The sequence below is a fragment of the Anolis carolinensis genome, chromosome 4 (assembly GCF_035594765.1).
Source record: "Anolis carolinensis isolate JA03-04 chromosome 4, rAnoCar3.1.pri, whole genome shotgun sequence".
NCBI lineage: Eukaryota > Metazoa > Chordata > Lepidosauria > Squamata > Dactyloidae > Anolis > Anolis carolinensis.
Window position 1 is genome coordinate 138,579,080 of NC_085844.1, and position 14,725 is coordinate 138,593,804.

Sequence of the window (14,725 nt, forward strand, 5' to 3'; positions counted from 1 at the left end):
TCCTCAGTTAATATAATGGGCTGACTGATGATCTGTAGCAAATCCTTTACTTAATGTGATAAGGTCCAGAGACAGATTCCTTATACTACATTAGACCACTGGTCCATCTAACTCAGTATTTTCTGTATGGATTATTAACCATTCTCCATGATTCTTTTTTTAGCAGGAATCGCTGAATCTGGAACTTTCTGCATCTATTTTGTCAGTGAGCTGCAATCCCTTCTCACCCTTACCACTAACATTTGCAAGACATGCTCATAATGTAGGAATAGCCACACAGTTGTCCTTTTCTTTCATCTTAAGTATGTTTATTGGGAAACGGATACATACAACAGAGTATGTTATAGATTTGCTTGCAAATTGTGTCCTTGTCTTCCATCTAAATGAAAATCATTTTTAAAATGTAGGAGAAAGTAATGAGACTTCTAGCCATTACTTTCTTTTGTTTCAGCGAAGGAAACTGGACTGAATTAGTATGGGATGATTTAGTCAAATAATTGGATTGCTCACTTCACAGTTATGCTATTCATATTGTTGGGATTCAGTCCCAATAAACAGGCAATTAATCTAGTCTTTGCTTATCTCTAGTGCCTTGAATAGATCTGTGTTCTGTTAAGCTGTTTTATTTTCTGCTGTGAAAGAACATATTTACAGTGTGTTGTTTCTTTCTGTATTGGCTTTTATAGTAATATTTCTATAGCAGTAACATGCTATTTTAAAACAGAAAAAAACATTAAAAACTATAAAAACTATTTTCATAGTTTTTTCATGTTCCAGAGCAATACAGTCTTCATATGGTGGTCTGTAGCAGGGCTTCTTCAACCTTTTCCACTCGTGGCCTCTTTCTGCCAAAGAAATTTTTATGCATATATAAACTAAATATAGAAGTCAAACATTTATTAATTAAAAATCAGCATTTGCAAAGCTCAAATAGGCTGATTTTCATTTTTAGAAAGTACAGCTGAAGCATTTTCCACAGTCCACTGTAAACACAACAGAGGGTTGCTAACAAGTTCATGTAAATGTCTAGGGACCAAATTACTTTAAGGGAGGGATTCACCCAGAATCGTGGCAAATCCGTGGGGTCCTGGCAGGGTATGTGGAGAACCCCTCACTCCATACCCTGACTTACCAATGGCCCCATCCCATGGGTGGAATCCTACACTGCTCAGTTTCTCCCCATTGTAGCAAAAGCAACACAGGATGCCTCCCATGTTACTACTGCCATGGCATACACCGCTTGCTCTCCCCTTTTGCCACGGAGCCTGGCTGGAAGTAGATGAGCATCGTATAATGGGCTCTGTGGCGAGAGCAAATTGCCCCATCCAATGAAGTTGTTGGTAGCATTCAGAAACCTTTTACTGTTGCCAAATTTTTCATGATCCCAACATAGAATCATAGAGTTGAAAGAGACCACATGGGCTTTCTAATCCAATCCCCTATCATGCAGGAAAAACACAACCAAAGTCATCCAACCTCTGTTTAAAAGCCTTCGAAGAAGTAGCTTCCATCAGACTGAGGCAGAGAGTTCCACTGTGGAACAGCTCTTTATGGTAAAGAAGTTTTTTTCATAATGTTCAGGTGAAATCGTCTTTCCTGTAATTTGAGCCAATTGCTCTGAGTCCAAGGACTTCATCAGACAGGCAAACTTGCCTGTCCTATGATGCATGGACCTCTCTTCAGGCACGGAGCCTGCCGGATCATATCACATGACATTGATCTACTTTTGATCTACTTCCATATTTATCATGAGAAAAGAGTTTTGAATTAGTTGCCCATATAAAGATATTTCCCACAGGCCTGTGATTCCTCAGCTAAAAAGATACAGCCCTGAAAGGATGCTTTTTTAATGTTTGAATTGTCTCGGTATTGTTGAATAATGAGTGATCAGCACATCCTCTTTCAGGATAACCTCTGCAAATGACAAAAAGATGGCTGGGAAAAGAAGCCATTCAGAAGACTTTTATTGGCATGAGAGAAGTGGAAAGTTATCATACTGTAGCTGCAAACATGATCAAGTTCACTAGTTATTAGGTGCTAGATTTTGTAATGGAAAACTCTGAGCAGCAATGAAGCAACCAGGCCTTACTACTTGGCTTGTAAAGAGGAAAGAGCTAACTGTGGAATTTGTTTTGCTTAGACATCACATCTTCTAGATTCCTGGCCGAAGGCAACAAAATTCCATAGAGTTGCTAAATCTTGACTTTCATTGTGGAGTTGCATTTTCCTAGCCATCTTCTCAGGTCTACAGTGTAAGCAATGAAATCTCAGAGTTTCACAGAGTTCCTTGTCTGTCAGGCTCCATTCTGAGCCTTTCCTCTGATGGGACAGGTGCCATCCTCTGCCCCACCAGATGATGCTGTGTTCCTTTCCTATTGGTCAGGTACGACCTCCACATCTGCACCACCTTTTAATACCTGAGCTGTGACCTCTACTAGAAACCTTAAATAGGCCTTTTTTGAAACCTCCATTAGGGATCAAATAGCAAAATCCATGGTATTGTCAAAGGACAGGAAAAGGGTAGTGACTCTTTAGCACTGCCCAGGATCTTCAGGAGGATGGATTTGGGGCTGTAATCTCCCAGGTGCTGAGATAAGGAAGACTGTATTAGAGATTGGTGATCCTAGTTTCTTCCTCAATTTAGCCCAATATATAAAAAGAGTTGTTCTCAAGAATATTTACAGGTTACACTTTTGCTTTTCCATGTGTAAGGATAGGCTTTGTGATCCAACTCATCTTACTCCAAATGTTCTTCCAGTGACCTAAGTTTCATTTCACAGTAAACCAGGGAACCAGTGCACAGGAATGGCTAGACCAGAGTTTCTCAACCTTGGGGTCGGGACCCCTTGGGGGGTCATGAGGGGGGTTTCAGAGAGGTCATCAAAGACCATCAGAAAACAAATATTTCTGATGGTCTTAGGAACCCAAATCCCTCCAGTATTTTCTGTTGGTTCTGTGTGGGAAGTTTGGCCCAATTCTATTGTTGGTGGGGTTCAAGGGGCTCTTAGATTGTAGGTAAACTATATAATCCCAACAACTACAACTCCCAAATGTCAAGGTCTATTTTCCCCAAACTCCACCAGTGTTCACAATTGGGCATATTGAGTATTTGTGCCAAGTTTGGTCCAGATCCATCATTGTCTGGAGTCCACCATGCTCTTTGGATCTAGGTGAACTACAACTTCAAAATTCAAGATCAATGCCCACCAAACCCTTCCAGTATTTTCTGTTGGTCATGGGAGTTCTGTGTGCTAAGTTCAGTTTAACTCCATTATTGGTGGAGTTCAGAATGTTCTTTGATTGTAGGTGAACTATACATCCCAGCAACTACAACTCCCAAATGTCAAGGTCTGTTTTCCCCAAACTCCACCAGTGTTCAAATTTGGGCATATTGAATATTCATGCCAAGTTTCATCCAGATCCATCATTGTTGGAGTCCACAGTGCTCGCTGATGTAGGTGAACTACAACTCTAGTACTCAAGGTCAATGCCCACCAAACCCTTCCAGTATTTTCTATTAGTCATGGGAGTTCTGTGTGTGAAGTTTGGTTCAATTCTATTGTTGGTGGAGTTCAGAATGCTCTTTGATTGTAGGTGAACTATACATCCCAGCAACTACAACTCCCAAATGGCAAAATCAATCCCCCCCCCCAACCCCACCAGTATTCAAATGTGGGTGTATTGGGTACTTGTGCCAAAATTGGTCCAGTGAATGAAATACATCTTGCATATCAGATATTTATATTGCAGTTCATAACAGTAGCAAAATTACGTTTATGAAGTAGCAACGAAAATAATGTTATGGTTGAGGGTCACCATAACATGAGGAAGTATATTAAGTGGTCGCGGCATTAGGAAGGTTGAGAACCACTGGGCTAGACAAGTCACAGTGCTCTCATTATGGCTGATTTATCATGATGTGTAGACCTAGCAGGGCCCAGTAGTCAAGCTTTTCTTTCTCCAATAAAACCATTGATGTTTTCCATAGCTTTCTGGGGAGCTGAAAACCAGAGTGTCTGGTCTTGTTACGGGAATCTGGTACTGGAGGGATTAGATTTTTAGCTCATGTATGTTCGGCTGCCTGTGATCCATGGATGGTTGTAAGCCTCTCCGCATTTCTATTAATATTTTTAGGATTTAAAATACAAGTAAGCAAAAGGTAGTTATGAGGAGGAATTTGCATAATCCAGACAGACAGAGGCACAATGGAAATGCACATGATAATGTGTATTAGCGTGCTGTAAACCAACCCTTAAGCAATATAGATCACTACACTAACATGATGATGCCATTTGATTTGACATTCCATTTGCTAAATGAAATTTGCAGGCTCATTTTATACTCACTACTGATTTATTCATTAGTGACGTTAACCACTTATTTTTGCAGATGCCCCTATTTTACACATCCAGGATAACCATACACTGTTTCCTGACAGGTGTTGAGCTTGTGGAAAGCTTGTCAGCTTTACATGTGTTTCTTTCACTTGCTAAGCTGGAGAAAGTAAAGTGTTTTGTATCTTGTTCAAAATAATATAAATAATGTAAAATAGAGTCCTCTAAACCCCACCAATGATGGACCTGGAACTCACTTGGCACACAGACCTAACATGGCCAAATTTGCATACTGGCGGGGTTTGGGAGTGATTGACCTCAACATCCAGGAGTTATAGTTCACCCGTATTTAGAGAACACTGAACCCATCTGATGGCAGATCTGGATCAAACTTGGCACACAAATTAAACATGGCCAACTGGAAAAAACACTGGTGGGCTTTGGGGATGATTGACCTTTAATTCTGGGAATTATAGTTCACCTGTATTCCGTGAGCCCTCTGAATCCCACCAGTAATGAATCTGTACCAAACTTGGCACACAGACCCAACGCTGCCAACTTGGGGTGATTGACCTTGACATACAGGAGTTATAGTTCACCCATATTCAGAGAACACTGAACCCAGTAAGTGACGGATCTGGACCAAACTTGGCACATAGGCCCAATGTGGCCAACTGTGAATACTGATAGGCTTTGTGGGTGATTGACCTTGGCATCAAAGAATTATATATAGTTCACCCTTATCCAGAGAACACAGAGCCCAGCTGATGACAGATGTGGATCAAACTTGCCACACAGACTCAACATGGTCAGCTTTGTATACTAGCGGGGTTTGGGGGTGATTGAATTTGGCATCTGGGAGTTACAGTTCACCTGTATTCAGAAAACACTGAACCCAGCCAACTTCAGATCTAGACCAAATTTGGCACATAGACCCAACATGGCCAACTGTGAATACTGGCATGGTTTCAGTGTGATTGTCCTGGTAATCTGGGAGTTGTAGTTCATCCTTATCCAGAGAACACTGAACCCAGCAGATGATGGATCTGGACCAAATTTGGCACAGACCCAACATTGCAAACTGTGAATACTGGCGGGATTGACCCAAGATTTTGGGGAATTGTAGTTCACCCACATCCTTATGCATTTTCTAATGGGAGCATTCATAAAAAACAAAAACAAAGATTGAGTTTTTTCCCTAAAAATAGCATAACATATAACCAAACTAATATTACCTAACATCCAAAAACAAACAAGGCCCTTTTCAAATAACCCAATAGTGAGGAACCCAAGCTAGTATAAATATAAAAAAGGCATGAGTATGACTTGGACAACTTAGAAGTCATTAGAATCATAGCAGGGATGTTAATCATATAGCACTCCAGACGTTGTTGAATTGTAAGTCCCAGTAACCAGAGCCAGCATAGCCAATAGTGAGGAATGCACAGTTGCCTATCCCTGAATTATAGACACATAGGTACATCTTATGTTTGTTAGCTGTTTAAAATACCGCAAGGTGTTAGTTAGGAATTGATGGTACGTCTCAAAGAAGGTTAGTATCATAACTGTCATGTAAACTGGACCTTTTAATTTCTTGTTTTAAACAAGGTTCGAAATGTAACCTAGATTATGGAAATTTGAATTCTAAAAAAGAGGAGTAAATATGATCACAATTCACTGCCTCTGGAGGAAAAGAATCTACAGTTCTGTGCTAATCAAATCTTCTTTTTAAAAAAGTTTGGTGGTTATTCTCAAGAAAGAGAAATAGCTCTTGTTTATGTCTGAGCTTAGGCCCAGAGGCTGTGGTCTGGGGCCCCTTCCACACAGCTGAATAAAATCCCACATTATCTGCTTTGAACTGATATATCTGGCATTGTGGACTCTGATAACCCAATACAAAGCAGATACTGTGGGATTTTCTGCCTTGATATTATGGGCTATATGACTGCGTGGAAGGGCCCTAGGTTATAAGAGTTCCATCATCCAGTTCTACTCCCAGCACCCTAATGCTTGTGTAAACCTTTGTTCAAAAGGATGTTTTTTTGTGAAGCTGTTCTTCCAATCAAGTAAATACCAATCTTCTTGGGTTTGTATGAGCTTTCTTTTTATGTCAGGTCTCCTTTGCAATGAGCTTATGTGCCAGGATGACACAAGGGACTTCACAATAGAGATGAGTCCATGCCCCACCCCATTTTGCACGCCTCGCAGCACCCTGCACACCTCCCTCCTTCCCCATCACACGTGAGGGACGGGACAAGACGCATTACCCTTGCCCCCATTTGGTGCGGAAAATAGGTAGCTCAATTGGAGACACAAAAAATACTTACTCAAGTGTAGTGGCCAAGGAATCGTCTTGCAAAGCTTCCTCAGCACTTTGAGGATCAATGGAGTGGTGCCTGCAGAGCATCGTGTGATGACGCTTGGCAGGCCCCGTCCCCAAATTACATCAAAGGGGCCAATTTACTCCATTGTGATGAGGCAGTAAGTTCAGCAATTATTCTAAGTTTAATTAATCATAATCTAACCTGCAGTACTCATGCTGAATTTGTCTGAGATTTTGTAAAGACATTACTGAAAGCTGAGCAGCAACAATTAACAAATGAGTTAAATATTTGCTGATGCCTAGAGAGTTCATGTAATAGATGATCCTCTGTGTTGTTTTTATATTTCTATTATTTATTGTGCTTGAATATTTTTTTCTATTTAAAAATATTTTTGGAAATCTCTTTGATCTTTTTGAGAAAGTAACAACAATTAAAAAGAGCAGAAGAAAATGTTCCAAAGCAAGGAGGGACACACCGAAATCCAAAACCAAAAATTATACAGTTATAGTAAACATTAAAGTATTCACAGTGCAAAATAGGATATATAGCCATATAAAAGGACATTCATAACTGCTACTAATTCTTAAAAGCAATGTACTGTGTGACTGGAATATTGGAATATATTGGAAACTTATCACAGTTTTGTAAGAATCTGTTGAGTTTTTAAAAACTCATCTATTTTTGATTTAAAAAATTAAGTCTACAAATACTATCATTATAACAAGAGCTTTTTTATGAAGCAGAGAGATTTAATGGAAGCTCCCTGATGGTGGGAAAGGAGGGACAAAATTTTCACCAACCGCCATCCCAGTACCCAGCAATCTCTATTCCTGCCTTTCATCATGATCCAAAGGCCCCTTCAATCTTCTAAGGTAGATTTTCAGGGGCACAAGAGGCAAAAAGGGTTGTAAAAAATCCCCAATTCCTGGGTTGCTATGAGTTTTCCGGGCTGAATGACCATATTCCAGAAGCATTCTCTCCTGACGTTTTGCCCACATCAGGAGAGAGTGCTTCTGGAGCATGGCCATACAGCCCGGAAAACTCACAGCAGCTCAGTGATTCCAGCCATGAAAACCTTCGAGAACACATTAATCCCCAGTTCCCTCTAATTTTCATGGATCTTTGCCAGGCATACATTTTATACAGCAGGTAGTGCAAATTCTCTTTCAGTGTGAGGCTAGTTTGCACCTCGGTCTAGAGATATGACATAACACTAGATTCAAAGTGTTGTGACAGCTTACTGTGAGGACATCCTGAGTTAACTTGAAAATTAAATATATCCCCTTTCAACCAGTTCAAAGGTGCATTCATTTGTGAGCCTTGCATGAAATACTGCTAATTGCCAGTTTTGTTTTCAATTTTCAATACCATAACTTTAAGCACACAGAATTCATGTTTAGCCTAGATTTCAATAAACAACTATTGTGGTGCATTCTAATATGAAATAATGTCCTAAATATGTGCAGGATTTTGATTAATCACAAATCTTACTGGTCCCTGGTAGTAGTTGTATGGTTTTAATAATTGGTTTTGATGTTTATACTGTATTGCTTTTTTAATTTTATGCTTTTAATGTATATGTTTATTTCTATTTGAATTGTTGCCTATTGTATGGCTACTCTGAGTCCCCTTCAGGGTGAGAAGGGTGGGGTATAAATACAGTAAATAAATAGTAATAGTTTTATGAAGATGAAATTTAAAATGCCTTATTCCATCATGAAACTGTAGATTTAGTGTGGCTCACTCGTCTTCTTAATGGTAAGGATGGCAGGGAGATTAGTTCTCAGATAGGACAGTAACTAATTTTAGAAAATTTTGTCCTATTCTGAGAAAGTGTGACTTTTTCTGCACAAATTTGACACATTCCCCCCATAGAAAATAGCAAGGGTTTTGCATAGAAAATTGTAATTTTTGCACATAAAACTCTGCAGAAACATTATTTCTTTTCGGCTCATCTGTTAACATATTGTAGACCGTGGTGCATTTCTACTGGCAGATTTTCTATTGATATATATCTGGAGTCAATCAGCAAAAGAATAAATTGCTGGCAGAAAAGACTTGTGCCTAATTACACCCCCATTAAAAACAGTGCATCTTTTGAGATGAAATTCCACCTTCCAACAAAGGATTCCCCCAGGCAGGAAGCAGCCAAGCTTTAAAGCTGCAAGGCTATTCAGTGCTAATCAAGGTGATCAGTTGCAGCATTCTCACTTCTCTCAAACAGACAACAGTTCTTTCTCCCAGTCTGGACATTCCACAGATATATAAACCCCACTTGCCTAGGTTACAACAAACCTCACAACCTCTTAGGATGCCTGCCATAGATGTGGGTGAAACGTTAGGAGAGAATGCTTCTGGAACATGGCCATACTGCCTGGAAAACCACAGCATCCCTGAAATTCCACTGTTACTTAGATCAATATTTCCCACTCTCGCAGCTAATTGACTACTTTGTTGGCTTCTTAAAGTGCATAGAACGCGCCAGAATAAACTTTTAAAATTACAAGTTTGGGACATATCATTCTCAGTGTCCTATATCCTATTGGAAGACACATTGCTTTATCTCTTAAACAAGAAGACTTAATAAAGAAATATTTCATATCAAGCTTTGGACATTAGCTGGAAAAAAAACTATGGAAACTCCCATTTAAAAAAACCATTTTCACTTGCACTGCTGCTCCAAAGTGTATTCCTTTTAGAACTAAGTTAAATATTGAAACCTAATGTTCAAATATTTTTAAAGTATTTTTACTGATTTTGAAAAAAAATCATGAGTAACATCACATCACACACTAAATAGAAAAAAATTATCAAAATTGCATTTAAGTGGAGAATTGTGTAGTCAATGTAAGTTTACTTGAACTATGTGGTATTTCACCTCTAACTTTAAGTCAAGCCACATTCCAATAAAGCTAAATAAAAAAATACAGCTATAGTTCAGAGAAGAGTATTACAACAATAATGTAACTTCGTTATGCTTTTGTCATTGGTAAAATTCATTAAAATTAATTATTTAGAATGGGTTATTTCTAAACCCCATGTGATATCTGATTTCTAGATGTGATTATTACTTTTCTGGCTGTCACTAATTAAGACATGAGAATTTCACATTGTTCTGACTATTGGAGATGGACAGATGTAAAATATTTAACTTTTTAACAAGTTAAATCATTCGTTTTCCCATTACTATTTATAAGATGCCCCAAAACCTGCCCCATTACTCAGAGCTATACTTTCCAGCGCTCCCTGAACAGCAGGGCTGATTATAAAATCAGCAGTTCTGTGGCGCAGATACTCGTTTGATGTTGTTTCAAAACCAATATGGAAACGTGCCTTTAATGCTTTTAACATAAGTAAATTAGGATATTGAATGAGTGCATTTTAAATGGAATGATTTCTGTTTTCTCAGGCTGTCTACATGTTCTATGCTTTGGCTATTGTCTGTGATGATTTCTTTGTTCCTTCATTGGAAAAGATTTGTGAAGTAAGTATCTACTACATTCTCATATTTATTAACAGAATGTATGGAGTCAGAACTGTATTCTTTCCTTTACATATTCCCATGTTTAGTTTTAAATGGCTTGATCATTTGACTGGTAGGAGCCCCCAGTGGTGCAATGGGTTAAACCCTTGGGCCAGCAGGACTGCTGACCTGATGGTTAGGTTGCTGACCTGAAGGTTGCCGGTTTGAATCTGGGGAGAGTGCGGATGAGCTCCCTCTGTCAGCTCCAGCTCCCCATGCGAGGACATGGGAGAATCCTCCCACAAAGATGGTAAAACATCAAAACATCTTGGTGTCTCCTGGGCAACATCCCTGCAGACAGCCAATTCTATCACACCAGAAGCGACTTGCAGTTTCTCAAGTCGTTCCTGACACAAAAAAACTTTTTTGATAGGTAGGTAGGTAGGTAGGTAAGTAAACAGAATAATCTTCCTCTATGTGTGTGTGTGTATAATTTAAAATATATATTTGCAACACTTCACATTTTTAACAAGACAGAAGATCCTTTCTATCTGCAAGACAATGTGTCCATAAGCAAGAGTCAAAGGTTAGGTTGCTTTGATGTAAGAAAAAATGTACTTACTGCTAAAATGCATTTTTGTGCAAAAGCTGTGTAAAATTTTGCATAAAGGTTCAAAAAAAATTAAAAATTTTAAAAATATGTATTCTTTTCCAGTGGAGAGCAAACAAGAATGGAAAAACATATAATGTTGTCTGGGGAGAAAACCTTTAAGAATTTTCATGTGTAAGAAATACCTGAAGCTTTACTTCCCTATTGTTTTCTACATTAATAATAGCAATAGGATTAAACTCTACTAGGAAGGCCAAAAAACATGGCTTGAAGACAAATAGCACCCACCCCTTGATTTCCAGCAAATTTTCAATGATTTGGGAATCATATGAGTTGTATAATGAATAGCCATAGGAGCTCCCAGTGGCCCAATAGGTTAAACCCTTGTGTTGACAGGACTGCTGACCAAAAGGTCGGCAGTTTGAATCCGAAGAGTGGGGTGAGCTCCCATCTGTCAGCACCAGCTGAGACATAAAAGAACCTCCCACGGGATGGTAAAACATCTTAGCATCCCTTGGACAACATCCTTGCAGACGGCCAATTCTCTTACACCAGAAAGTGATTGCAGTTCTGCACGGCTGCGATTAAAATCCAGCAGAAAATTATTGAGAGCCAAAAGAACTAAGTATCACCTATAGCGTACAGATGGGAAATCGAATATAGAATGAAATTTATAGTTGTAGGTATAGACTGTTATCTACAGTTATGGGTATTCCTCCCCCCCCCCCCAAATGCCATCCCCACTTCCCCCCTTTAGACTTCCACCGGATGATCCTGTGGGCTGAGTTGGGTCTTAATAGTACTTGTATGTGGTCCTTAGCCTAGATTTTAAAATTTTATCAATAACTCAGTCTTATAATTTTTTATTATTAGATTGAAGTTGGAAGTATATAAACCCTCGGGTTTGATATGGATGTATGGGACTTGGTACCATTGACCATAATAAAAGTTTACTTACTTACTTACAAGTCGCTCCTGACATGAAAACAATATTAATAGCCATTAATAGTTTTGCCCTTCATTGATTTCTCTTACTCAATTTAAAGCAATATAAGTTACTGGCCATCAGTAATAATATGTAGCGTAGTATGGGTTTTGTGGAGAATCTTATATTGATTCTTACGCATACTATATCCCTCTCACCCTTGTCTCAGATTTTTATACGTACCTTTTCTGATCTTGAGATCTGTGCAGAGCTGAAACTGCTAATAGAAACAGTTCAGTAGGGGAAAACATAATACAGAGTTCCCTCATCACGGAGGTTGGGTTCCAGGACCACCCACAATAAGTGAAAATCCGTGAAGTAGGGATGCTATATTTATTTTAATATTTAAACATTATTTTAGTAGTTATACACTATTTTAAGTCTTTATCAATCAATTGTGTGTTGCTAAATCACCTCCTTCTCCTCCCGCTTCTGCTTGGGCTCCTTTTCTCTCCCTTCAGCTTCTCCTTCCTCCCTTCCTTAGGCTGTAAATTGTAATTCTTTTATGATTTATGATAGTCTTTTAGAGTTTATTGAAAAACCGCGAAACAGCGATTTCACGAAAAGTGAACTGCGAAGTAGTGAGGGAACACTTTACACGGAAGGTGTGAGCAGCATTGCCCATGCCTTGGATAAGAAGAAAGGACATATAATTGGCTTACCCCATATTATTTCATGTATGTAGATGTTGTTGTTAGAGTGGTATAGAATGGCATCAAAAAAGCAGCCACAACAGTCCTATTCTGGTGTAGAACTATTTATGTAAGCCTAGTTGAAAATCCTTTGAACATCTCCATTTTCCTGCTATTTCAAAATGACAGGAGAAGAAATTCTTAGAAGAAAGATTCTCCCCCACTTTATCCCATATGGTCTTTTACTCTCTCTCTCTCTCTCTCTCTCTCTCTCTCTCTCTCTCTCCTTTTGGTTGTGATGATATACATTTTCTCTTCTTCCGCAGCGCCTGCACCTCAGTGAAGATGTGGCAGGAGCAACATTCATGGCAGCTGGTAGCTCTGCTCCAGAACTGTTTACGTCTGTCATAGGTAATTACTAAATTGCCAATTTCTTGCTGTCATTTGTGAAAACAAGCACAGCTATTTATAGTTTTGTTTCAGTCCTTCCAAGGTATGTGTAAAATTCGCCAATACTGTTGGGAGAACAAACCTACCAGTAAAAGCAACAAAATGGTAACGTAGACATTTTTGTTGTCCTTTCCCTGTTCATGGGCAAGTTGTTACAAAGCCAATAATACCCAGATGTTGCACAATGCATTATTTTATTACAAGATGAGGACAGTGTGTTTGGAATAATCTCAAAGACAGGTTTTTTTTGTTTTTAGTCAGTATATACAAGGCTTGTAAATGATTTCCTTCTTTTCAGATACATTCAGAAATTGATGTAGCTTGAAGAACATGGTTTGCACTTCAACTGGAGATTACTTTGATGCCCCATGTTTGAGATTTGTTGATTTATATGGCAAAGATAATGAAGGGGGTAGCTTTCAGCTGTGTCTCAGAGCACTTTATTCACATTCACATAATGTTCCTAGCATTTTCACAAAAGATATTGGGTAAACTTTTAGAAGCTTTAGAAATTGACTAGGTAATGAGCTTGTTCATTTATTCCTGTTTTCCTCTGGGGTGAAAGTAAGGCTAAGGAAAGGTGAATAAAAGTGCATTTGCAGTAGCATGTATTTGAGAACACAGTGAAAGGGCATGTTGAACAACAAGTGTTAAACTAAAATACCTTGGTCCAAAACAAAGAGTACTGTGAAAACAGTCTTGCTTTTTTATCATGTCAAAAGTGAATTGAGAACATACAGCAAATCACTTCTGGTGTGAGAGAATTGGCCTTGGTCCAAAACAAAGAGTACTGTGAAAACAGTCTTGCTTTTTTTATCATGTCAAAAGCGAATTGGGAACATACAGCAAATCACTTCTGGTGTGAGAGAATTGGCCGTCTACGTTGCCCGGGGGACACCCGGATGTTTTACCATCCTGCTGGGAGGCTTCTCTCATGTCCCTGCATGGGAAGCTAGGGCTGACAGATGGGAGCTCACCCCGTTCTGCAGATTCGAACTGCCAACCTTCAGGTCAGCAGTTCAGCCGACACAAGGGTTTAACCCATTGTGCCACCCCGGCTCCGGCCATCTTGTTAAGTAAATGAGATTACCAGAAGCAGTATTCCCGCAAGGAAGTGTGCCATGCCGCTTCTCTATTGTAGATTGTGATTCTGAGAAGGAAGTATCAGATGTTCTGGGTGTGGCAAGCTCATCTGTGATTATGAAGGAGGAAAGAAGCCAGCAATACTAAATACAATTAGATACCTGTTAAGGAATGTGTTGCAAAATGCTCTTTGCTAGCACATCCTTCCAGCTCAAAAAGAAACCACAATTGGGCAGAAATAATCAATGTAATGGAATATACAAAGGTTTGTTGTTGTGCTTTCTCTTGGCAATGACTAGCGGCACCATATACTTTTATCTTCAAATATTATGGTACATCTATCCAGTACTGGATTGTCTATTCAAGGAAAATGCATTTTCTGTGGGGAGCCTTGAGTAGATATAAATTCTTATTGTTCAGATAAACTACTCAGGCTTTTTATTTCACAAGTGGAAAGAATAGTTGTTATTGTAGAATATGCCAGAATCAAATAAGATCTTATACATAACTAGCTGTGCCTGGCCACGCGTTGCTGTCGTGAAGTATGGTGGTATGGGAAATAAAGTATTGAGGAATTGGTGGTAGTTAAGGTAAAGGGTCAAGGTTTTCCCCTGACATTAAGTCCAGTCGTGTCCAACTCTGGGGGTTGGTGCTCATCTCCATTTCTAAGCCGAAGAGCTGGCGTTGTCCGTAGACTCCTCCAAGGTCATGTGAGATGACTGCATGGAGCGGCGTTATCTTCCCGCCGGAGCAGTACCTATTGATGCACTCACATTTGCATGTTTTTGAACTTCTGGGTTGGCAGAAGCTGGGGCTAACAGTGGGGGCTCTCTCCGTTCCCCCA

General features: G+C 39.3%; 1 protein-coding gene across 4 annotated transcripts in view; it reads left to right on the top strand.

Moving 5' to 3' along the window:
* The window catches only part of slc24a3 (solute carrier family 24 member 3), a 274,995-nt gene that overhangs the window by 197,515 nt on the left and 62,755 nt on the right, over positions 1 to 14,725 (top strand). For all 4 annotated transcript variants that reach the window (XM_016993093.2, XM_062977908.1, XM_062977909.1 and 1 more), the window contains exons 4-5: positions 10,068 to 10,142; positions 12,675 to 12,759. In XM_016993093.2, the coding sequence (XP_016848582.1) occupies positions 10,068 to 10,142; positions 12,675 to 12,759 (160 nt within the window). The remainder of the gene's footprint in view (positions 1 to 10,067; positions 10,143 to 12,674; positions 12,760 to 14,725) is intronic.